The 26,391-nt window shown below is 38.4% G+C and overlaps 2 protein-coding genes across 3 annotated transcripts in view; one reads left to right on the top strand and one right to left on the bottom strand.

The window, feature by feature from the left end:
- The window catches only part of LOC139142599 (serine-rich adhesin for platelets-like), a 53,365-nt gene extending 48,789 nt beyond the window's left edge, over window positions 1-4,576 (top strand). Inside the window, exons 15-19 of one of the 2 annotated variants that reach the window (XM_070712591.1) lie at window positions 906-1,014; window positions 1,310-1,434; window positions 2,503-2,722; window positions 3,447-3,532; window positions 3,937-4,576. In XM_070712591.1, the coding sequence (XP_070568692.1) occupies window positions 906-1,014; window positions 1,310-1,434; window positions 2,503-2,722; window positions 3,447-3,532; window positions 3,937-3,993 (597 nt within the window). In that variant the 3' untranslated portion in view covers window positions 3,994-4,576. The remainder of the gene's footprint in view (window positions 1-905; window positions 1,015-1,309; window positions 1,435-2,502; window positions 2,723-3,446; window positions 3,533-3,936) is intronic. The other variant, XM_070712592.1, reaches the window with a different exon arrangement.
- A 7,258-nt stretch (window positions 4,577-11,834) lies between these two features.
- Window positions 11,835-24,087, bottom strand: LOC139142597 (uncharacterized). The gene is made up of 5 exons (XM_070712590.1): window positions 23,989-24,087; window positions 22,780-22,875; window positions 22,477-22,596; window positions 21,452-21,520; window positions 11,835-12,143 (listed from the first exon to the last, which is right to left on the bottom strand). The coding sequence occupies exons 1-5, from the start codon at window positions 24,011-24,013 to the stop codon at window positions 11,938-11,940; spliced, it is 516 nt and encodes a 171-aa protein (XP_070568691.1). The 5' UTR covers window positions 24,014-24,087; the 3' UTR covers window positions 11,835-11,937.
- Window positions 24,088-26,391: the final 2,304 nt, after the last annotated feature.

Below are 26,391 nucleotides of genomic sequence, written 5' to 3'. Positions count from 1 at the left end.
ACGACTGTAAGGCAATTTTTAACTTCATTTCCATAGACAACTCATGTCCATGGACATTGTATAAAGTGAACTTTATTGGAGTGGTTCGCCAAAGGCAGCCCTCCGGTTAAGAGGGTCATGGGCCATTACGTAAAGTCAACTTTATTCTAGTGGGCCACCAAAGGTGGCCCGCCGGTAAAGAGGGTCGATCATGGCTATTGCATAAAGTAGACTATTACTGGACAGGGCCGCTGAAGGCGCGCGGTCATTAAGATTGCCGTGGGGTATTACATAAAGTCAATTATTGGAGTGGGCCGCCGCAAGGCGGCCCGCCGGGTAAAGAGGGTCGATCATGGCCATTGCATGAAGTAAACCTTATTGGAGTGGGCCGCCAAAGGCGTCTGCCCGTTAAGAGGGTCATGGGTAATACATAATGTATATTATTGTAGTGGGCCGCCGAAGGCGGCCTGCCGGTAAAGAGGGTCGATCATGGCAATTGCATAAAGTGAACTTTATTGTTGGTATTATGTTTTTGAAAATGTGGTGACCCCCCCTTTCCTACCAGTGAAAAAGCGATGACCCCCCCTTTGCGGATTCCAAAATTTTGATGACCCCCCCCTGGATTTTGCCGCCCCCCCCCCGGCCGTAAAAACTGAACGGTACCTAAGGCAAGCAGTGCCTGATATCAACGGGAGGTAGCTCCAGTGTTCTTTGGCTGTGCCTTGGTAACGCTGGCGGAAAGATCAAAGTATTAGCGCCGAGGTTTATGTTCTCAAAAAGCAGAATTATGCAATTGTTCAGGCAAACAGCAACTTTGTTACTCATGTTCACTAAAAATCCTTCCGCTTCTGATATTCGTTCCTATCTTTTACTGGGGTGAACCATGTGTGTGATGGGCATGTAATGTTTGCTTTTATTGTGCGCAGATATTTCGACTGGGCGGCAATCCTCACAGACTTGCACACAGGAGAAACAGTTTTACAACAGATATACTGACTTTGTGGTTCAAAGATCAAAAGGGCGAGGAATTGAAAGGTTTGAACAGTTCGTTAAATATTTTTGCTATGACATTTATTTGAAACACGGTCATATTTACTGACGCCGACAACAGAGTCAATAAACTAAACCAATTAAGAAACAACTTAGCATAGTTTTCTCATTAAAAGATGAAGGCAGGCATTCTAAGAATTTGAAATAGGGTACAATGGCAAGGGATCTTTTAAATAGCATGAAGTTTTTACAAACGTTAATTACCTTAGGCGGGTTTTATGTGCAATGATGCATTTATCAAGGGAATGCTCATCTCATTAAGAATCATTTACGCCTTCAGTGGAAAGAACAACAAAAGACATCGGGGTATGGCTTGGCAATTATCCGCCGTCTTTCAATGGAAGTTCTGTCACTTTGGAGTTCTTGGAAGATGAACAGACAACACAATACACTGTGGGAATTCAGGTATGAAATTAGATGTGTACTTCGTATTTTCTAGCATCGCGCGTGGATTTTCGTGTTGCCCAATCATTCGCCGGCATCTCCACTGTCTGTTAATCCTTCTCCTTGGTTCTTTTTTAATCCCTTAAGTTATTGGGAAGCCAAGATGTAACATTTGAACACCTATCCGATCTGCCCATGTACCACACAGTCTATTTAGTCATCTGTGCATCAGTAAACCCACCTGTGTATAAACCAACTAAACCATCCATACACTCAACCAACCATCCAAACCATTACATTTATCGATCCATTTGAAGGCACGCTGAAGTTTATGCGCCTGATATTTTCAACATTATTAAATCTCAAACGAAACATGATATTATTCATACCTAATTTTGTGTGTAGGCAAGCGCTAAACTTACTCAAAAACAAATTTGCTATATTACACGCACTAATACAGGCATAACGCTAAGTTATTTCAAAAAATTATGAATTAACTCTGAGAGGTTGTGAGTTTGAGAGCATGCATGTGTGGGTGAGCAGCCCACATAAGTTGTTCTTAGACGCCAGCCATTCTGATTGATGTCTGTGCACTTTGTGTCTCCCTTACAAGGCTTTCATTCGCATATAACTATGACTCAACAAATTTCAGTTAAATTCGCACAATCGTTCCAGTGAAAAGATCTTGATCTGAGAAGCATTCGATAGATAAGATCTCCCAACGCCTTGTGGAGGAATGAAACTGTGTATCGCATACACGCAATAGAATCAGGCCAGTAACGCGCATATTTTTTACGTTTTAAGATACACAAAACAATGCTTGTAAAAAATCGTCTTTTGGCGATGTTTCCATGCTGCAGAACCGAAACATGACTTTTACAATTTATTGCTGTCATGTTTGAGCCTTCGGACAATATGTTTAAGTACAGCTACACTGCGGAAACATACTGTAGTAATTTCGTGTATATTTTGGACATTCTCAGCGAACTTAGGCCTACAGACATCCTGTTTATCTAAAGTTGAGCTGCTAACAGCTGTAATGTCTCTGGTACCATGCGACATTTTCTGTGTCATGTTTGTTTTTTGCAGGCCTTCAGGAAGAACTTTGCTATACTGGTCACTGTAGAAGGATCCATGTCTACCTTTGAAAGCACAACGGCCTGTATATCTTCTGGTAGAAGTAACAATGTAGACCATTCTCAATTTGCCGCGGAAGGTTATTTCAATGGCACTTTTGCAAACATATTTCTACCGGAAGACAGGATCACTGCGCCTGGTGTATACAACGTCACCTTCAACCTTACTTCAGGTTAGTCTAACCCTGTAAGTTCAGCTTGTCCCGCACTTGACGCTTTTCGAACAATAGTCAGCTCCTGTAATCAGTTAAATAGTACAATAAGACATGGAGCAGGCCTCACCATTCGTTGCATACCCATGGTCTGCTCAAATAGTGCCCTACACCTATCGTGCAACGATCTTCTGAACTAGTGGCGTAAGTTTATAATATCGTGGCCGACGGGTCAACTAACACCAGAAAGCAAACCGACAGATACACATTTCAGATATAAAAGAGGTAGCTCTAAAACCATAGCTATTGGAGCTACAATGTATGCGTAGAAGTGAAACTCCCGTAATTAACCCTTTGAGTGCTGTAATTGTGCCAACCAAACATTTTACCAATTTTTATTAATTTTTTGATGATTTTTTGATAATTTTGGCACAAATGGACATCGCATTTCATTGGCTACTGTTTGTTATCAAAATTTTGACAAAAATCTGAAAAAAATTGACTTGACTATATTTTCTAAAGGTGACAAAAGTAGACTTTAGCGCTCAAAGGGTTAGTACGTCAAAAGCGCGGCTTACCTTTCGCTATGTAAGATCGATTATTCACTAATTATTGCGGTGTTCTTGTACTATTTATACAAAATTATAACAATTACTGTCCTTTATTTACCAAAACCGGACCGTAAACATAAACAACAGCAAGCATATTACTGAGAGTCACATATGTATTTTCTCTTTTTAAACAGTGCACGACGTTGATATCAAGGTAACAACCACCCAACATGGATGCGGCTATTTTGCTGATAATACCTGGGAAAACGACGGTTGTAAGGTATGGGAAGCTTTCTGCTTCTTGAAATATGCTAAACGACCTTTTCGTTTGATCTGAAGGACGGTTGTCGAAATTCGAAAAATAAATATGCGGAGTAGAAAATGAATTTTTTCAGCCGAGCTTCTTACCCAAATGCCATGAAAGCGAAATGCTGAAAGCGTTGAACTATGGGAATAAACCCATCTCAGGTGAAAAAAGTACTTTCTCACTGTATCAGTAAACATTAAAAAAATGTGAGATTTACGTCAAAAAATCAAAGGAAATATAAAACTTATTGAATTTCTACTCAAAGGTAGATCATCTAGTGGTAACTTATGCTTAGTTTTCGACCTCTTTTATGAAACGTCTCCGATTTGTAGACTCTCTTACCTCGATATTTTGCCAATATTCACACCCTTTTCCAGGTATCTCCTAAGTCGAACATCAATTCCACACTGTGCCTATGTAATCATCTGAAGTAGTCACCTAAGTGCCTATTTTCAAGACTGGATCATCCGCTCGATTTGAAAAGCTAAATGCCCTGCAGCTGAATTGTGAAGCAGCGGACGAGATTCTGATCTTTCGGGAAGTCGTATTTTAACCAGGTCCTGATTGTAAATGTTTTCATTTTGTTAGCTCACGTGTTCAAACACGTGTATGTACATAACTAAAAAATGCCTGAACGGATTTAAGTCAGATTTTTTTTTCATATGATGTTTTCCCTATGGAGATAGTAATGGCAGTGTCGACATATCAAGAAATACTGCACAAAATTTCATGAAACTTTTCACTGATGACAATCTCAGAACATTATGATGATACTGTGAGTGTCATGTTATCTGCTCATTTGCATATTTAATAAACTTTTTGTCATTAGTGATATAACTCCTACATCAAATTTGATGATACCTGTTACATGTACATATATTAATCTGACAGATGTCTAATTGTACTGAGCATTGAGCAGCGTTAAGTTAATAAAAGCTCATTTGCATATTTAGTGAAGTTTCGTTACAGTCCAAAATGACTGGATCAAATTTGATGAAATCTGCTACAGATGGTACGGTGCCCAAAACTACCTGTTCTCCGCATCAAAGTCTGCGTCGCAATCAAATGTTTTTCTCTCACATATGTCTCTGCATTCAAAGTCTGCGTCGCAATCAAATGTTTTTCTCTCACATATGTCTCTGCATTCAAAGTCTGCGTCGCAATCAATTGTTTTTCTCTCACATATGTCTCCGCATTCAAAGTCTGCGTCGCAATCAATGTTTTTCTCTCACATATTATGTCTCCGCATTCAAAGTCTGCGTCGCAATCAATGTTTTTCTCGCACATATGTCTCCGCATTCAAAGTCTGCGTCGCAATCAAATGTTTTTCTCTCACATATGTCTCCGCATTCAAAGTCTGCGTCGCATTCAATTGTTTTTCTCTCACATATGTCTCCGCATTCAAAGTCTGCGTCGCAATTCAATGTTTTTTCTCTCACATATGTCTCCGCATTCAAAGTCTGCGTCGCAATCAAATGTTTTTCTCTCACATAGGTATGTCTCCGCATTCAAAGTCTGCGTCGCAATCAAATGTTTTTCTTTCACATATGTCTCCGCATTCCAAGTCTGCGTCGCATTCAATTGTTTTTCTCTCACATATGTCTCCGAGGTATGCCTCAGTGTACGTTATTCCGCGAAGCATAATTTCTATCGAACAGCGCTATTGACAACGACGAACATTGTATCAAGTTATTTTCAATAGATTATCGATCGAAAATTTGTTTGGACGGGCCGGGCGCTCGTGTGTTGAGGTCACGTCATAAACATTTCCACAATAACCCATATATTGACTTATACACTTAATATCAACATTGAAGGTATCCGTTGGTTTCCTGTACTGAAATTAAATCGACGACAATTTTTTTAGTTTTGGTGATACTTTTACGTACGTTTCGGCACATTTTGGCGCACCTCGGCGTAGTTTGGCGCCATTGTGAACGGGGGGGGGGGGACTATACGCGAGTGAGCGAGACAACAATGTATCAATTTCGGACAAAAGGATATCGATCGATAACGTTCACTGCACGATTACAGTGGAGACTCTACGCCCGTTCGCCTCTGTTCTGTGTTATTCTTGCAGTTTACTGGGATTTTCATAGTTAATATTCGCCAAAATTTGGTATAAATTACAACAACCTGACTGGTATTTGGTCTGTATAATTTAAGAGACGCTAACCGATTAAAATGGGTCAATATTAGACCCTGATTCTGCATATGCAAACGCTGTAAGATCGCCATTTTATTGAGGGCAAGAGCAAAAATTCAGCGATCGGAAAAATAAAATGCAACTAAAACAAGTTTCGTCGAGAAATTCAAAAAACTAAAACGACAGCAATTTTGTATATATATCAAGGAAACACCGTGCCACTTTTCACTATAATTGGTTCAGAATTGAGAAATTTGAACGAGCGATAGTTGTACGGTCTGTTCTGTACATTAACGCAATTGTTTTCTATGGGAAATCGAGCAGAGTAGACACATCGTAAAATGAAAAATACATCTGAAAAAAACCGTTGGTTTAACTTTTTCATTTCGCTGTTATTTTTTATAATATTTGGTATGACACATATCATGAAGGGTAACTAAAACTCTATGGTTTTATTTTTTTAGTTTCCCTCTTTTTTATGAAATGACGAGTTGAAGATCGTTTTGCTGTTGACTGTGTTTTACTTGATTTTGCATATGTCTCTTATCGCTTACGTATTTTTGGAATTTCCTTGTGAAATTCTTCCCAAAATATTATAATTGTAAGGGCAGCATATACGGGAAATAGGACCTGTTGCTCTTTCATTAATATTTAGATGTGCAGCAAGGAAATACGGCGAAATTTTCAACATACGCGGGAGGTGAAATTGACTCTCCGAACGCGCACTCCACGTAGTGCACTACGGCCCAAAGGCGCCCATTTTGTACGGTATATAGCGTCCCGAATTTTTGCCACACATACGTGGAGTGCGCGTTCGGAGAGTCAATTTCACCTCCCGCGTCATGTTGAAAATTTCGCCGTATTCCTTGCTGCACATCTAAATATTAATGAAAGAGCAACAGGTCCTATTTCCCGTATATGCTGCCCTTACAATTATAATATTTTGGGAAGAATTTCACAAGGAAATTCCAAAAATACGTAAGCGATAAGAGACATATGCAAAATCAAGTAAAAACACAGTCAACAGCAAAACGATCTTCAACTCGTCATTTCATAAAAAAAGAGGGAAACTAAAAAAAATAAAACCATAGAGTTTTAGTTACCCTTCATGATATGTGTCATACCAAATATTATAAAAAATAACAGCGAAATGAAAAAGTTAAACCAACGGTTTTTTTCAGATGTATTTTTCATTTTACGATGTGTCTACTCTGCTCGATTTCCCATAGAAAACAATTGCGTTTAATGTACAGAACAGACCGTACAACTATCGCTCGTTCAAATTTCTCAATTCTGAACCAATTATAGTGAAAAGTGGCACGGTGTTTCCTTGATATATATACAAAATTGCTGTCGTTTTAGTTTTTTGAATTTCTCGACGAAACTTGTTTTAGTTGCATTTTATTTTTCCGATCGCTGAATTTTTGCTCTTGCCCTCAATAAAATGGCGATCTTACAGCGTTTGCATATGCAGAATCAGGGTCTAATATTGACCCATTTTAATCGGTTAGCGTCTCTTAAATTATACAGACCAAATACCAGTCAGGTTGTTGTAATTTATACCAAATTTTGGCGAATATTAACTATGAAAATCCCAGTAAACTGCAAGAATAACACAGAACAGAGGCGAACGGGCGTAGAGTCTCCACTGTAATCGTGCAGTGAACGTTATCGATCGATATCCTTTTGTCCGAAATTGATACATTGTTGTCTCGCTCACTCGCGTGTAGTCCCCCCCCCCCCCGTTCACAATGGCGCCAAACTACGCCGAGGTGCGCCAAAATGTGCCGAAACGTACGTAAAAGTATCACCAAAACTAAAAAAATTGTCGTCGATTTAATTTCAGTACAGGAAACCAACGGATACCTTCAATGTTGATATTTAAGTGTATAAGTCAATATATGGGTTATTGTGGAAATGTTTATGACGTGACCTCAACACACGAGCGCCCGGCCCGTCCAAACAAATTTTCGATCGATAATCTATTGAAAATAACTTGATACAATGTTCGTCGTTGTCAATAGCGCTGTTCGATAGAAATTATGCTTCGCGGAATAACGTACACTGAGGCATACCTCGGAGACATATGTGAGAGAAAAACAATTGAATGCGACGCAGACTTGGAATGCGGAGACATATGTGAGAGAAAAACATTTGATTGCGACGCAGACTTTGAATGCGGAGACATATGTGAGAGAAAAACATTTGATTGCGACGCAGACTTTGAATGCGGAGACATATGTGAGAGAAAAACATTTGATTGCGACGCAGACTTTGAATGCGGAGACATATGCGAGAGAAAAACATTGAATGCGACGCAGACTTTGAATGCGGAGACATATGTGAGAGAAAAACATTTGATTGCGACGCAGACTTTGAATGCGGAGACATATGTGAGAGAAAAACATTTGATTGCGACGCAGACTTTGAATGCGGAGACATAAGCTTATGTGAGAGAAAAACATTTGATTGCGACGCAGACTTTGAATGCGGAGACATATGTGAGAGAAAAACAATTGAATGCGACGCAGACTTTGAATGCGGAGACATATGTGAGAGAAAAACATTTGATTGCGACGCAGACTTTGAATGCGGAGACATATGTGAGAGAAAAACATTTGATTGCGACGCAGACTTTGAATGCGGAGACATATGTGAGAGAAAAACAATTGATTGCGACGCAGACTTTGAATGCGGAGACATAAGCTTATGTGAGAGAAAAACATTTTATTGCGACGCAGACTTTGAATGCGGAGACATATGTGAGAGAAAAACATTGATTGCGACGCAGACTTTGAATGCAGAGACATATGTGAGAGAAAAAACATTTGATTGCGACGCAGACTTGAATGCAGAGACATATGTGAGAGAAAAACATTTGATTGCGACGCAGACTTTGAATGCGGAGAACAGGTAGTTTTGGCCACCGTAAGATGCTGATCCGACAGATATCTGACTGTGGTGAAGCATTTAGTAGTGTGAAGTTAATTAAGGGTTCATTTGTATATTTAATGAAGTTTGTAATTAGTAATATAACTCTGACATTATGGCACCAAATTTTGTGAAACCTGCTAGAGATATTGATCTGATAAATATCTAATTGTCACTTGAAGCAATGGCATTGTTAAGTTAATTAAGGGTTAATTTGCATATTTAATGAACTTTGTAATTAGTGATATTACTCCAAAATCACAGCATTAAATTTGATGAAACGTGCCAGATGTTGATCTCACAGACATTTAATTGTACTAAGAAGCATTTAGCAGTGCCAAGTTAACAAATAGCTCATTTGCATATTTAATGAAGTTTTGTAATTACCCCTATAACGCCGAAAGTACTGTGCGAAAGTCTATGATGAAACCTGCTACAGATATTGGTCTGACAGATATCTGATTGTTCTGTGAAGCAATTAGCAGTGTCAAGTTCATTGATGGCTCTTTGCATAAACTTTGCTCTCTTAATTAGTTTTTTGGAAAGTTTTATTTTGCCCAGTAAACACAGGGAGAGTGGTCATTATTTGAAACATCGGTATCAAAATGTTGGGTTATTTGTTTCTCTAGTACCAAACTTTGCGCGAACTCTACTGATTTTTATTGGTTCGAAATTTTCGAAAGTTTGAGCAAAAAAAAAATTACGTCTTTCACTTTCGAGGAGCACACTACCCTTAATTCGACCCTTGAACAATCTGTTCATACTCAAGGGATCGTTTACGGTGGCGTTTTTTATAGGGGTAGCGGGAACCATGGGTTGTGAGTTCGAATAGGGCAGGAAATTTACTGTATATATTGACTTAAAAACTAATTTTATTAAAATGGTATCAAGCTCATTTTTATTGAGTTTCCCCGACATCTGTCATGATGTCAAAACATATTTGAAGAAGCCTCAAGGGCATAATAAAAATAAAGAAGGCAATTCCATTCGATGGGTTTGCTGATCGTGATCTATCACCAATTTCTGCAGATCTAAGTTTACATTACATTAATCATGCGATATCGACATATTGCCCAGGGACCTGACAAAAGATCAATTTAGATTGGATATTTCTCTATGCGAAAACAAGAAAGGCACAGTGAAACACTTTTTTTAAGTGGCGAAGAGCAGTAGTTTGTGCTCATAAATTGTAATAGAAATATAATAAATATAATATACTCCCAGTCATAAAAATGTCAGTACAGATGAAATATCTCTTTCAGGGAAAAGGGGAAATTTGGTTTTGTTGAACACATGAAAACATTGCGACTAGAAAAAGCATATCAATCTTCGATGGTTTGTAGTGTCAAAGACGGTTAAATTAGTAAGATACGGAATTAATAAAAATAGTGTGGGATGAAAAATTCAAAAACAAAAAATATTCTTAGAAGTGTTCAAATTTACATTCAGATCTTGCTTGAATGTGTGTCGAGATGAAGATGGGTAAGAGTTGTCCCGCTCAATGGTTTGAAAGATGGGTACTTGACCGTGTTCTTATACAACAGAAGTTGCAGCTTTGAGGCGACCACTTAAAGTATCCGTGGCAAGTGAAGGTATATATTTGTCGATTCTGATGAGAAAACCATTATATTTACTTGAAAAAAATAGGTTTATTCACTCAACTGGCAAAGTGGATGAATATTTCCCCAGAGTAGCGCATTATGTCACGCCTGGTAGGATGAAAGCGTATATTTTGTCCAGTCCATACTTTTATACATCACTTTTGGCACACGAAAGAGCTGAATTCGCGAGGGGCTGTGTCATTAGCTATTCTCATTGGAATAAAGAAAAATACTTCAAGGCTGTATAGATTCGTTATTATCCTTACCAGCTGAACCATTGAATAGAACGTCTTACTTGCAATGCGCCTAGAGCTCCATTTTTAGATTAGGCGCATCATAAATATTCTTTATTATTATTATTATTATTATTATTATCATTATTATTATTATTATTATTATTAGTAGTAGTAGTAGTAGTAGTAGTAGTAGTAGTAGTATAAATACATGTAGTTCGGTGAGACAGATTCCTAATTTTCTTCTGATATTAAATGTTCTATAATATCAAAACCAGCAACCCGTAGCTTTTTATACACATGGCTAGTCGTAATATAAATTCAAATCATCAGCCATATGAACAAAAATATACATATGGATGTATTCTTATGTCGACTAATGAACGTATTTTTTACCAGCACTAGTGTAAGAGTGAATTCGAATTTTGTCAGTAGGTACAAAGAACGGCGATTTGATTGTCTGGTAAGCACACACTCTCTCTCTCTTTTATGTAAACAACATTTTTTCTTGTAGCTCTCAATATATCAATGAATAATTTTGATATATTTTGTACTACAGAGAGAGATCTACTGGGAGAAAGTGAGAATCAATTTTGCTTAGAATACCTTCGTGATTTTGTCTTTTACGAAACAACGACGATGTATTAGATTCAGTTGTGTCTGTTTATCAGTGATAATGCATTTTATGGATGTACTGTTCATTCATTTAATTTCATTTGAAAAATATTTTATTCTCTCATCATGCTACAATTTCAAAGACAGAATTTGTTTTAAATCGTTCTGTAAGTACGCGGTATACTCTTCTCCCAAGAAACACATACCGGTGTATATCATTGTTTTTTTGTAATGAAATCATCAAGTATAGTTAATAATTATTGTTTGTTTTATCAAACCCGTATATTGATGGCACAAATACAGCGATCTGATTGGTTGAGATGTGAAAAGAACCTTCGGTGTATTCGCGATATAGCACGGTTAGCAGATACGCGAGCTCTCGACAAGGGCAAAAACCCCTTTTGACGTTCTTATCCATTCCAGAATTCAATATACAGTTATGATAGAAATACTAAAAAGCACATCCAGCGACGGTATACCATTCGATTTTGACCAGTTCACGACATAAATGCACTCACTATCGCTCGTGAATTTATGTCGTGAACTGGTCAAAATCTCGTGGTATACCGTCGCTGTTCACTGATTAACGGGACTACTTAGTCAACAATGACTGACTAATGTATATTCTGCTATAATTTATAATAATGTTTTTGAACTTACGCATTCTTTCGATATGTGTTTTCGACATTAATCCTAGTGCATAGTGAACACGGAATAAAAATGTGATGTGCACGACTCTGTCTCCTCCCTTGATGAAAAGATGAAATTAGTGTGATATTTAATTTCATTATGATCAGAAATCAAAACACTACATGTATTTAAAATAATTACTTGATAATACGTTGCTTCATTTCACGACCGTTTAAAGTTTCCCTTTGATGCTGGCCGAGATGTGCCACTCGCCTGTCGCTTTACGGCAGGTGTGCCTTCAGTTGACCGTTTCTCTTTTGGTTTCTCCTCTTCTTTCACCGACTCCAGGCGGCGCTCTTGCCGCAGTTCACTCTGCTCTCTCTCCAATCGAAGTTTCTCCATTTTGTCACGTTGACGTTGAAGTCTGTCTGTGGATGTATAAACGGCAAAAATTCTTTATACTACATACAGATAAATTTTGCTCAGCCGCATACCAAATCGCTGTCAGCAAGTTAGCGCCTCGAAATAGAGAGATTTAAAGTTTTGCCGAAATTTTCCTCAGCGAAAGGCTTAAACCATTCCCCTTCTAAATTAAGAATAACCATCAGGGGCAACCGTGCAAAAGTGGTACTGGACAAACAAATGGCTCAATATTTCCCGACACTTGAAATTCAAAATGGCCGCCAAACCTGTATTAACCCTTTAGGCTAATCGAAAATAAAATGTTCAATTTTCACAAAAATAAGTCGGTGAAAACTCCATCAGCTTCTAGATGAGTCTCTAACAAGTGGCAGCCTAAAAATGTATTGTAAATATTTGAAAGTCTGATTGTCTGTCCCCGAGGCGCATTGTACCTTAAGATCTAGCTGTGTATACAATGTACTTGTTTCTATAAGGGTACCACAATAAAGATTCTCTCAATCGAACAAGTTTACTTCAAATGTGCTCCAACATGATTTCATACTGAAGCGCAGTATGCAGTCAACCATATCGCAATAAAAATGTACACCTCCAAACATTATGTAGTTCCCGTTGATTCTCAGATATTTACGGCCGAGTGCAATCGTCCATTTCGTTCAAAATCAGCGAGATAAAAGTCACTGTTGTTGATCATGTTACGATTCGGTGAGAATTCCTCAATTGCTATCCACCTCCATGAAAAAATCCCTCACACGCAGTTGGTTCTTATTGATATCATATACGAACGCGGTATAGGTAAACATACAAACGGGAATTGAATTCAGTGTCATGTCAGAATACCCCGGGGTACTCACATAGAAAAGTTATACGGGTATGTGCCGCCCAAAGGGTAAATTTTTATAATAATAATACTACTAATAATAATAAAGGTTTATTGCAAAACACACTGTGACCAAAAGGTCAAATTACGTTTATATACAAGACTTTAAAAATAGTGACAATATCACTGTCGCTCCCACATAGTTATGAAAACAAATTGACAAATGTAAGAAACATAGTTGAATGACATTTTGCCCACATTGTTTGTCTGGTTTTTTACTAAAGTGCATTGTAAATTGTAAACTTCTGTGCAAGGGATATATGCCAGGGTGAATTTTCCTGATATGGAGATTTCAGTTGGAAATAAAGATGTATTATAATAATTAAAAACAATATAATTGATAGACTGACATACACAGACTGGAATAGAGCGATGACATGGACATGGAGAGTGACAGCTGATGTAATGATAAAAAATACCGCAATTATACAGTGTCGCTCAAATTTGATCAGAATTGGTACATACCAGTATGGGTACAAAGATCAACAATAAATGTTGTTTCTATCTGTTTCAGTGCAGGAAAATTCTACGTTTGATATTATGACAATGATTTCTGCACAGTACACCCAGGAAAACAACAAGAAATTTAAACCAGAAAAACAGAATGACAAAGGATGACATCTTTATTTTCCCGAAATTTTCTTTCCTGATTCTTGTGTACCTAAGGTGGAGCTGTATATTACCAATACAGTTATTTTCAGATGCTCACTATTTCATGGTAATGTAAAAATCAACATAAAAGACCTTTCTTTATTTTTGAGTATTTTAATGAAGAATGGAAAGGTGGGTGGGACTGTGGACATGTTGGTTGATTTGGTGTAGGTAAACTTTATATATTGATAAAATATATATAATGCATTCTAATGTATACACACATACACAACCACACACAAGTTATGAAGCAGTAATGGAATGTAATATATTTATTTAAACAATGCAATTGAATAACTGTGAATTATCAAAAGAACGTTGGCTAGAAGTTGTACGGCTTCACAAAAAAACACTTGTATAAAGATAAATATTATAATGGCAAAAATAACAATAAATATAATGTAAAAATAATCTGTAAATACTAAGTACACAAAACTATTTAGTTATACACTGTAACAAATATTAAATAGAGCATCAATGAAACTTGGCTCACAGTTAGTTTGGTGTGTGATAGGTCAGAATGAGTATACTTAAGTTATACTCCTTGGAACATGTAGATTACAATGGCACAAACAGACACCACATACCTACTATATAAGTTCTCTGTAGTGGTGGTGGTATACCAAATGTGAGTAAATCAAAAAAGTAATATAACAAATCAAATGAAAAAAAATGCCAGATTAGATACTGAATATGATTTTTTTTTCTAAAATCTGCCACATGAAAAAAATAGACAAATAAAAAAGCATAACATAACACTGTGATACGGAGTTAAAAAAACAAGGAACAAAGTGTAAATAAAAGCTGCAAGCAGAGTTGGCAGAGCCAAGCATTTGTAAAAACTAATATGGGTGCCAGGGATTTGAGTGAAATTTTAGCACAATCAATTTTTTTTTGTTCTGGAATTTAAGAGTTTTAAGAGATTAAATTGCTATTAGGTCAAAGTAATTAAATTCTTTGTTTTGCGTCCACTCTAAATGGGAAATGTACGCGTCTAAGCGGCTGAAAAAAACACACAAGAAATTAAGACAATGTAATTTGATTGCAGCAAATAAAAAATTGTAACAAAATTTTAGTTCAGAAAAGCTAAGCGGTCATGTCCTAAAATTCCTATTCAAATACATTGTGTGTGTTTTTCATGAAAACCTTAAAAACCTACGCGGGTGGGGACGCAAAACAAAGAATTTAATTACTTTGGCCTATTGGAAAATTCAATTTGAAGTCATGCGTGCTGTATAAAACTTTCACATTGCCCAGACCTGTAAGTCATTGGGAGAAGCCCTGTTCGGTTTTGTGAAAAGTAATCTGGTAACTTGTTAAAATTTCAAGAATTTGGTTCACCACCTCTCATCGCCTCTAAACACTCTGCTACGTTTGAGAAGTGTACATTTTTTTTTTTAGATGTGGGCTGGCAAACAATAGAAAGAAGAATAATAAAGAAAGAAAGAAAGAAAGAATACGATTTTCTCAAAACTAATAGGGGCTAGCGTATTGACTTTGATGTGTAACTATTGAAAGTACAATAATACTCACTGTGAGGATATGTATGCACTATTATATAAAATAAATGAACTTGTCTTCAAATGCATCAACAATGATTGTAATAGTGACTATTTGAATTTGAATTGGTGTTTGTGTCTTAATATTTGGATGTTTTCATGCTTATGTAGATTCTATGCTCTTAATGGCAATGATGGTATTGGTGGTGTTAGCCTTGAAATTAATTTCTCGGCCATCACAAAATGCTGCTACTTCTTGTTGTAGTTGGGATTCGGTGTTATTGAAAGGGTCGATTTGAGTTTCTAATGGATCTTTGCTTGTTTTGGGTATATCTTGTAGGTGGTTGAGGACATGTCATTCTCCAGTGAGAGATTAAGAATTACACCTTTTCGTGATGATGGGCCTTGCCGCTGTTTGCAAAATGTGCATCTGAAATGAGAAGAGATATTAAAAACAGTTAGTTAAAGTTACAATTACATGTGGATGTTGGGTGGACTTAATTATCAAATATGAAGTGGGTGTGGGTAAATATTCAGAGTAATTTAACAGGAAATGTATGGTGGGATATGTTTGTTATATCTAGAGGGTGCTAAAAACTGAAAAATGTTAATTTCATTTGTCAATGACAACATTAGCGCCTATCTATTTACAGTGCAATTAAAGTGTATTCAAACACGCTGTAGGTAGTGGACCAAGAAACAGTGGTTGACACATGACAAAAATTGCTTAAATAGCTTAATTTTTAGGTTTATTAAGGTCATACACTAAGACATTTGTTCCACCAAAACAACCAAAATGCAGGTTTGATAAAGGTAAATTATGGTCACACACGTTTTATAATTCAAAGTGCAGGTTTCCTCCAGTATGAATTACAACAAAAAGTGGCTATAAACTATTTGCTGATTGACATTTTTTCATCACTAGTACACACTTAAGGAAAATACTATACTTTGTCAGAACAAGAACAACCATCTTTTCACAAAAATTTTGGAGAATGAAACACGGTCCCTCGGGGACCGTAAATGAAACAATAAACTAAACTTGTTCACACCAAACTTGACAATGAAAGAATTTACCAACAACAGCTACGTAACCCCCCCCCAAAAAAAACAAACAAAACAAAAAAAACAAAAACAAATATGAGCTAAAAACGAATTTCGAACCCTCCATTACATTATTACAGACCCACAAGTCATGTACCTTTCATTGCATGAACTGATGCCACAAACTGGTGCTACAATACCCGGGTACAATACACGTACGTGCGAGCTAGGTGGTACCGATCGACTACACACGACTGACTTGTGCCGATATTCAACGACGCGACATCGACACATAAACACTTCGTCCTAATCATATGCACTCTATTTATATAGCGCAGTCGCGAGCATCGAAACTTGAAACCCGAAGTGGCGAAAGAGTACCTTGATTTATCGCAATAAAGGCAACAATATTTTTTTATCTAGACAAAGTAGAAAAACAAGAGAAAAAGACTGGTTCGTTTTATGTCGTTCGCCGACCGGTAGCTCAATGACCCGCTAAAACTACATGTACTTCCGGATTTACTGGCGCAGCTTGCACCAAACACACCTATTCTCGCGAGAGTTTTGACGTCACACGTGTCACATAAGCACGTGTATAAATGCATTTTACACAGGCTAGGCAGTCTCGATCTCGCAAGAATTATAACTGGCTTTGTTGTCATCAGGACAATGCCGACCGCCCGTCGCAGCAGCGAAATTGAATTGTCGTGTTCTTAGTTGCTGGTCTCGGCAGTATTTCTTACTCAATCGAAAATTGAAAAGTTTAGGAGGATTCAAGCTGCGAAACATCAGTTAAAAAATCTACTAAAATATAATCGAGATATTCGTGATACCAGGCTGATTGTAGAGGTAATGTTGCGCGGATGACCGCACCGTGCGTAAACACTGTAAACCTTACGCAGAAAATGAAAATCACACCGGCCCTTTCAAAAGCGACTTTACTGATGAAAATCACACAGAATCAGTCAGACATCAAAATGAAAATGGTCGACATGCGGATTGGACGTAATCTCAAAATAACCTCACAACAAGTAATCCGCCCCGTCATTTCGGGACATTTACTGATGAAAATCACGCTACTTCAAAAGCGAGTTTACCGACGATAGACGTATAGTACCACAAACGCCTCCCAACTGAACAGACAGACATTCAACGTTACTCGCTAGGGCTTATAACAGACGTCAGTCAGACATCAACAAGTCATCGTTGATGACACAGTCCCCGCTTGTCCATTTTGTTATAATCTTTGGTGTCTAGGTAGCTGTGGTCTAGGTAGCTGTGGAATGACATTGATGCAACGGGTGCATCAGGCCTGTGACTTGCATAATAAAGTAATCTGAGGAACGTTCAATAAATGACTCATCTCTGCCGGTAATGACCACTGAAGGAACTTTTGATTACATCACACATAACGATGCCCTCACTGCCTCTTGTGTCAGACGGCACATACTATACACATGGTTTGGTGGAATTTTCAAAATGGTATGGGATCGGGTATGTTGTTGTAATCAGCCCTTTTGGATCATATAATGAAACAAATTAATGTGCACAAGAATGCAGCCATAGTATTTTATCTGCGTATCACGTTTAGTTGAACAAAATCGGTTCAAGGATGTTTGAGATATGGTTCAAAGACATGAAAAAATCGCAAAAAAATGGCCGCCTGTCGGCCATATTGGATCATATCATGAAAAAATTGGTGTTCATATGAAGGGCATAATGTTTTGCTTTTGTGCCAATTTGAACAGAATCAGTTCAAGGATGTTAGATTTATGGTTCAAAGACTTGAAAAATGGCAAACAAAATGGCTGCCTTGCAGCCATATTGGATCGTATCGCAAAATAATATGACATGCACATGTAGGCCATAGTGTTATGCCTTTGTGCCAAGTTTGAACAGAATCTGTTCAAGGATGTCTGAGTTATGGTCCAAAGACATGAAAAATCGCAACAAAATGGCCGCCTCGCGGCCATATTGGATAGTATCGCAAAATAATTTAACATGCGATATGTAAGCCATAGTGTTATGCCTTTGTGCCAAGTTTGAACAAAATCGGTTCAAGGATGTTGAGTTATGGTTCAAAGACATGAAAAATCGCAACAAAATGGCCGCCTCGCGCCATATTGGATCGTATCGCAAAATAAATCGACGTGCATCTGTAGGTCATAGTGTTATGCCTTTGTGCCAAGTTTAAACAGAAATTGGTTTAGCAGTGTCTGAGAAACTGTTGATGACGGACGGACGGACGGACGGACGGACGGACGGACGCACGGACGGGACCCAATCTATAAGTCCCCGCCGGACTTCGTCCGCGGGGACTAAAAATCGACATGCCGTTTTGACTTAAATCAAATTCAAATTCACATCAAAATACATGCTACACAGTTCACTAGATGTAACCTCACAACAAGTAATCCGCTTGTCATTTAGGAACATCTTGACACGGCAATGCCCGCTTTGAACAATTTCACAGCCGCTAGCCGCACAAACAACAGAGATTCAGCATGTAGGTTTCTAGTCAATTGGACCCTATGCCGATTGGACCCAAGTCAATTGGACCCCGTGATTGATCGCGAAGTTTTACCAAATCATGAACTCATACAATCTATTCGAGCATCGCTTTGATTTAGCATACATGGTTTTATGTTTGGAGTTCGCTAGCAATTCACGACCGTGAACTGGCCTTGGCTTCCATAGCTCGCCACACAAATGTACCGTACATATGACTGTACTGAACTGTTTAGCGCTGCGGGCTAAGTTCAAGTGCTGTCAAAGTGAATTTCGTTGCACAATTATATAAAGACCTGAGACGGGAATAACAAACTATGCAATACAAGTCTTAGTCACAGTGTTTTTAATGCCGGTCAGTGATACCGGACGTTAGCTGACCAACAAAATGTGAAATGATTAAATAATCTCTATCTCTATCATTGGGTCCAATTGAATTGGGTCCAATCGGCATGGGGTCCAATTGACCAGTTCCCAGCAAGTACCCGTATACGGGCCACAATAATCATTCACAAATTACAATCCACCACTTCTAAATGTACAACTATGTAGACCATACATCTGAAAACAGCTATAATAGACATACAGATTAGCTTACCTCCTCAATCGTAAAGTATGCGCCAGCCGCAGGAAAAAATCCGGATTCCTCAGTCGACTGTAACACACTCATCTCGTCGTCGTTCACTTTGTTTTAGACAATGAGGCATACGCTGGCAAATTGGCTATTACATTAATTGTTACTATTCCCTCCTTACATGTATCATTTCACCATGCAACAATAGGGTCCTACACTATCATCGTAACAGCAATTACGCAATAGAACATAGGCTGAACTTGCATAAGCAGCAATGACGCAGTTAAAAATAAATTGATTAAGAAAATTGACTTTCCAAATTAAACTTTACCCACAAATAGTTAACAAAGAGCAATCCCACTGGCAAAGAAGGTATAACAATTCTAAACCTTTTATTATCAACATGTATTTTTTGAAGAGCACAGTTGTTCAACCATAAATGAAAAAGAAAATCTTAAAAATACAAAAATTAAAGATATCCCTGTAAAAATTAACATTTTGTGAACGATTGGTGCTACCTACCTATGCACAAAATATCAACACATTCTGCCCGCTGGTTCCTGAGTTGCAGCAGCTCAATGGATTTTCACATTTTTGTACCTCATTTGCATATTTTTGATCCAAACATTTTGATTTGAACAAATTCACATCTCCAACCTAGGATGCCCCTTTGTACCAAATATGAAGACGGTAGGTATTGCGGTATTTTCGTGTTTTTGATAAGGACGGACATACATACATACGTACATACATACATACATACGTACATACATATATACAGACAACCATTTTCCCACCATATACGAATAGCTCCCATTTGCGTATATGCTAATATGGGAAGCTAAAAAATAACTTGTACGAAAAATTTACATTGCTGTCTACAGCGTTGTAAAAAAACAAAACAAAATAATGTTCAATCCGTTACATATTTATACGTCAACAATACACTCTAGAAAAACACCAGACTAACTTACATACTGTACAAAACAATAAAGTAGTGAGACTTTACACTTTTGTCAACAAGTTTTTCACGAAAAAATCCCTAAAAATGGGTAAATTTTTCATCTGGAAAACCTCTAAACATTTGTACATTTGTCGATAACAAGGCAATTATACCCCGCTTTAAGAAAACCTTCACATCTAACAGAATAAAGGTCAAAATTCCCAAAAGTTTGTCGAAGAAATCCCTAACGATGGGTCACATTTTTGGAATATTCATGGGGTGATGTTTTCAACTCGGGCGGCACACCCCCATTTGAAAATATCAAAGTACCCCCGGGCAGAATACGAACACACGTACAGGAAAGATTATCCGTAATAGCAAAACAGAAAGCACACCACACTCCAAACTGTAAAAGGCGAAAAAAGCTGTCTGAGGTGACGTTGTGAATAGAAAGGCGTAAAAGCATATGACTAATAAGGGCTTCACTTCACGTTAAAATGCGCTCGCGCCACAAAATGTAGGGACCTGTAGTGGAGGGGTTGTATGTGGGCTCTCTCTCTCTCTCTCTCTCTCTCTCTCTCATATCTGTATTTCTTCTTTCCTGCGTACGCCAGTCTAGTGGTTTTTCTCAATTGCACCGCAAGTTGAACCCACTGCAGTAACAGGAACAAGAAATATTTCACTAAAACTACTTCAAATTATTCACTGAGAACAATAACAAATCCACAGATTTACATCAAGCCTATGTACAATACAGTAGCTCAAAGTTTGCTAGGGCTTGTTGGCATACAACAAAACCGAGCCTGGACCCCATTGTCCGCTTTTGGCCTTCGTCCACGAGTGTGGACGAAGTCCATAAGCGGAGAATGGGGTCCAGGCTAGGCAAAACCAGACCTGGGCAAAAGCTTCAGCTACTGTTTTGCATCTAACGCAAGCCAAGCAATGTGTGGTCGTGGTGTTAGCTCTGCGTGTGACGTTATGTGTTACCGGCGTTTACAGACTTCTTTAAGAAAAAGAAGGTAGGAGGCCTTACAACGCCGGGAGCACACAGCATGGTACGCAGGGCTAGCTGTAGTGCTAAGCTTTAATACCCGGGTTGTACGTGTACTGGCGGCGTTAGTGCACGCTTTAGCTTACTTGACAAAGCTAACAAATTAACTGACTATTAAAAAAGCAAAGAAGGCACGTTAATTTTGTATAATAGAACGCTATCTCACCTCTAAATCGTGGCTTGAAGTCTGCTTTTAACATCGGTTTAAACGGTTTGTAGGAATCATTTTCATCTCCTGCAATGGTTATGGGAGAATTGGATAAAAACTTTCGACCACGAACAGCGCCCTCTTATATGTCCCGCTCTCCAAAATCACAGCACTCAACATTTTGCTTTTCTCGTATTTTAAGGCTACACATGGCGTTAATGTCATAAGATGTCTGGAATTTTATATATAAGCTATATATAACGTTTCATGAACGTAAGCTATATGTATATAGCTTATGTTAGTGATCGTGATGTACGTGTTTGCTCATCCCTTTTGACCAATCAGACGCAGGTGTTTATGTAGTCTGATAGAACGTATGTCGTGAGACGCACGTATCCAAATTTTCTGTTTACAAATAGTTGTATTTAATCAAAAGACATCTTCAATCGAATTTGCCCTGCGTCACCCCAACCGTCAGAAGAAATACGGATAGTGAAGAGCCTCTTCCGAGAGTTCGCGGCGGACGTTAACCTCAAACTGATGTTTGCCTAACGGGGAGGGTAGCGTATACGCCGAAACATCGGAGAGGTTCTACTGGACTAGGGACGAGTTGCGTATGTCTACGCATTCCGTCTTTGCGCTATTTTCGTCCGCTATTTGTACCATTTTGCATAGCATACGTACACCCCCAACCAAACCGTTCCACGTCTTTTCAGCCAAACTTGAAGGTGGTTGTTCTCCATTTTTGCCTGCCGTCTCCCGGGATATCTCGAGAAAAAAGTTTTATTGAGATGAGACAGGATATATACTTAAAGTAAGGTATACTGTCACATATTCCAATTTTGCCACAGTTACCATGGAAAGAGAAAATCTAACCAATCACAGATTTTAAGCGGGTGGCCGTTTTTTTAAAAGAGCGACCTCACATGGGCATTTTGAATACCAAGGAAAGCCCCTTTGATCATATATGGGCATATTTAGCTTACAGGTGACTGTATACCTTTAATGTTGTCTGTGATTAGACATTAAGCTAATCTACTCACGTTCGATTTTGATGGGAATGAGAGTGCTGCGAGGTTTGACGTAATCACTGAGCATGCGCATCGGGGATTGATACGACAAGTATTTCAGTTGACCGTCCTCATCGCAGAGTTCTACGAACGCTGAGAGAGAGAGAGAGAGAGAGAGAGAGAGAGAGAGAGAGAGAGAGAGAGAGAGAGAGAGAGAGAGTTAGGCAGCAGAGAAAGGTAGACTATAGGAGATAAATGATATAAATGATAGGTTTGCAGTAAATTGCATGTTAAACATGTATAGCACGATATATGAGCACGTATAATTAAACTTACTGTCGTCTTCCCAATCCTCTTCTGCAAGTTTGTCGTTGACATACTCAAACACATTTCGTGACCCACAACGGAGATTTATTAGGAAAGACTGATTGTCTAAATGAAACGGAATGAAATAAAAACCACATTATGTCAAAACAAATGTGAATTTACTACATCATATCAACAGAACCTGTATACAGGATAAACCTTGGCCCGACTATACATGATTAGTAACCGGTACTTGGCGTGCTCGGGGGTCGATGGGATATTTATGATGAACGTAGTATCTTCTTTGTACACTGTTTGCATCATCAAACCTCTCCTTAAGGTAATTATGCGCCTAGAAAGTGAAAGACTTAAACTTTTGCTCAAACTTTCCCAAGGAATCTTTCAACCATTTTCTACAAATCAACAATAAAAATCTGGGGTCGCCGTACAAATTTTCGTACTAGAGAAGCAAATTACAAAAGATTTAGGCCTACCGATATTTGAAATTCAAAATGGCCGCCACCCTGTGTTAACTCTATGGAGAAAACTAAAATTTTCGATTTTCAAAACAATTAAGATGGCGAAAGTTTTCCTTTCTCCTTGGGCTTCAAAATGAGCCCAAAAGAGTGGTACACAAGAAAAGATTTGGAAAAGTTTGAGAGTCCGAATTTCTGTCCCCGAGGCGCATTCTACCTTGCATAGACCCTAAAAGCGTCTAGCCGCATCGTTTTGTATTTATTTCGATGGTTTGAAATCAAAAGCAACTCATATAAATATCCTTACCAAAGTGTGACCGCACAGCGTTTATCAGCCATTGGCCACGAACGTGCAACTTAGATTTTAATAACAACTAGGCCTGAGTAATTTTCGACTTGCAAGGCATATATGGCTGCCTCGAGGGAGTAGGCCAACAGAAAAAGTAAACAACCGACAAAATCCATCGCCAAGGATGGTATGTGTTGGTATGAAATGCAAAAAATGTTTCAGCAGCTACACGCTTACCAAATATTTACTTCAAGAAATTTGCTTCCGTCAAGAGTTCGGCACGCGTCTGTTCCGAGTGAAGGAACTACACGGAGCTTAATATATTACAACGGCATAAACCATGGTATATATGCATTAAAAGCGAGATCTATCGATTCGGCAGTTCAAACGAGGAAAGGCTGAATAATAATGATGCTGACTGTAACTTTGTTTTAAAGCCTGATCGAGAAAAGGGCAAAGTCGACTTATACTCACCTCCGTAGGTTACAGTTGCAAACATTTTGCTTGCGGCTTCGATTGCGTTCAACCGCGGAACATCCGAATATATTCCGCTACCAGGTCAGCGCGGTCGCGTCCGGTACGCGTCTACTCGGCGCATGGCGCTACTACGCAAAGCACATCAAGTCACCAATAAACTTTGCTTCATTTACGATTATTTCAACCCCAAAATTGTATCAGAGGGTCTATATGGCGCTGATTAAAACAAAAATATTTGTTACTTCCTTTGTAGATAGATTTCTGAAACTTTCAGATGTGGGGAGAAACATCTGGGTTGCTGCTCAGGCGGTGAACATGCACACTATATCAACAGCGGCAAGAAACTTATGAGTCAGCATTTTTTACGCGGGTTCCAAAGAAAGACGTCTTATGATCTTGTCCATGTAAATCTAGCATAATAGTGACACTACTTTTTGAATACATTGTTCAAAGAGGCATCTCTTACCGAGTCGTTTCCGTAAGTTTCAAGAATTTCTTGAAACTTACGGAAACGACTCGGTAGTAAGAGATGCCATTGTGAGTGCCATACGTGATTAATAGAATCTCACACCCCAAGGACCTGGGATCAGATTTCTCACACGAGTTGGGGATATTTTGTCTCACACGAGCCGTAGGCGAGTGTGAGACAAAATATCCCCAACGAGTGTGAGAAATCTGGTCCCAGGTCCTTGGTGTGTGAGATTCTTTTTCTCACATGACCACAAAATGCGTAAAATTCACATTGGACATATACAACATTATCCAAAATCGTGACAAATCTGTCGTCTGCCACTGTACTTTGACCTGCTTACTTTGTAGTTCTGGTCTATGTGTTACTCGTCGTGCTATTGGATAACATTTTGCGCGTGGAACAAAACAGACAGTTTATCATCCAATCAGAGCTCGTGTAACATTTACTGCAGAGTGTGGGACGGTTTCTGAGAGTGTGGGATCGATTTTTCTCACATTCCTGGCTGCTGGGAGTGCGGGATCGAGAGTGTGGGATAAATCGATCCCACACTCTCAGAAACCGTCCCACACTCTGCAGTAAATATTACACGACCTCTGATTGGATGATAAGCAGTCTGTTTTGTTCCACGCGCAAAATGTTATCCAATGGCACGACGAGTAATGCACGGACTAGAACTACAAATAAGCAGGTCAAAGTACATCTCAGTGTGACATTTTTCGGACAGGGTAGTAAATTTCGCCCGCAAAGTCGTTTCGGTAATGACCAGTGTTACGTGCAGAGAAAACGAACAAAAGGGTGAACTCAGCAGTTTCCGTTTAAACAAAATTTATTACGAAAATAAAAACTAATTGCTAAGTCAGGGATAGAGTACAAGCTTTAAAAGTGTACAGACTACTTATCTCAGCTGGGACGGCAAAGCTCCAGTCTCAGAGTTGTAACAGTCAGTCGGATGAATGAACAGTCCTTTGCTTGCAGGCTTGAAGCTGCACAAAGTCCACAGTATAAATCCAGCGTTGACAGTGAAGGTCTTGAAAAGTCTTGAGAATGACTACTGCTGGAGTTTAGTAACACACAAGAGACACGATCCCAAAAGTCTGACTGCAAGCTGCTGTCCCGTATTTTACTCATGTGTTTACATAAGCAATAAGAACAATCTAGAACTTTTATTGACATGCTAATTACTGTTCTAAAATTATCTCTCTTACACAACTAATCAACTTTCCAGAACATTCCAAACATGACTAATTGAATTCAAGGTTGTGAGGTCATTAAGGGCAGTGACCTTGAGAATGTTCTAGACTAATTGAACTCAGGTCATGATGAGTGTGGGGGAAATGACCTACATAACACACCCCCTCTTCAAAAAAGAAAATTTTTCAAAGAAAAATCTTTCTTTTACAAATGTAATCTTGAAAAGGATTTAAGTACTCAAAATTTTTTTACTCTAAAGTAAAATTTCTTGAAAGTGAACAACAATAAACTCTAAATACGAGAGAGACAGTCTGCAATTAAATTGTCTCTGCCTTTGATATGTCTAATATCAAGATTAAACTCCTGTAACATTAAACTCCATCTTAGCAATCTCTGATTTTTGCCTTTAAATTTCTGCAGAAAAACAAGAGGGTTGTGATCAATATAAACCACTATTGGCTGATTTGAAGAAGTAACATAACTTCAAATGCTGTAAAGCTAATATCAAAGATAAACACTCTTTTTCAATTGTAGAGTAGTTTCTCTGGGATTTGTTAAATTTGCGTGAAAAATAGCAAACAGGATGATCTATACCATGACTATCCTCTTGCAATAAAACAGCACCAGCAGCCGTATCACTAGCATCCACAGCTAATTTGAATGGCAAAGTGAAATCTGGTGCAGACAACACTGGGGCACTTTGCAGTATGGCTTTAAGTGTATCAAATGCCTGTTGG

This window comes from Ptychodera flava, chromosome 10, assembly GCF_041260155.1.
Source record: "Ptychodera flava strain L36383 chromosome 10, AS_Pfla_20210202, whole genome shotgun sequence".
Classification (NCBI taxonomy): Eukaryota; Metazoa; Hemichordata; class Enteropneusta; family Ptychoderidae; genus Ptychodera; species Ptychodera flava.
Note: the sequence above shows the minus strand (reverse complement) of the source record. Positions and strands in the feature narration are given on the sequence as shown.

What these genes read in the sequence shown, in the direction of transcription:
- LOC139142597 (XM_070712590.1), bottom strand. Translation starts at nt 24,013, where the DNA reads ATGTTTGCAACTGTAACCTACGGAG. An exon ending in AGAGGATTGGGAAGACGACA is followed by an intron (nt 22,597 to 22,779) that starts GTAAGTTTAATT and finishes TCTCTCTCTCAG; the next exon opens with CGTTCGTAGAACTCTGCGAT. An exon ending in CTTCAAGCCACGATTTAGAG is followed by an intron (nt 12,144 to 21,451) that starts GTGAGATAGCGT and finishes ATACATCCACAG; the next exon opens with ACAGACTTCAACGTCAACGT.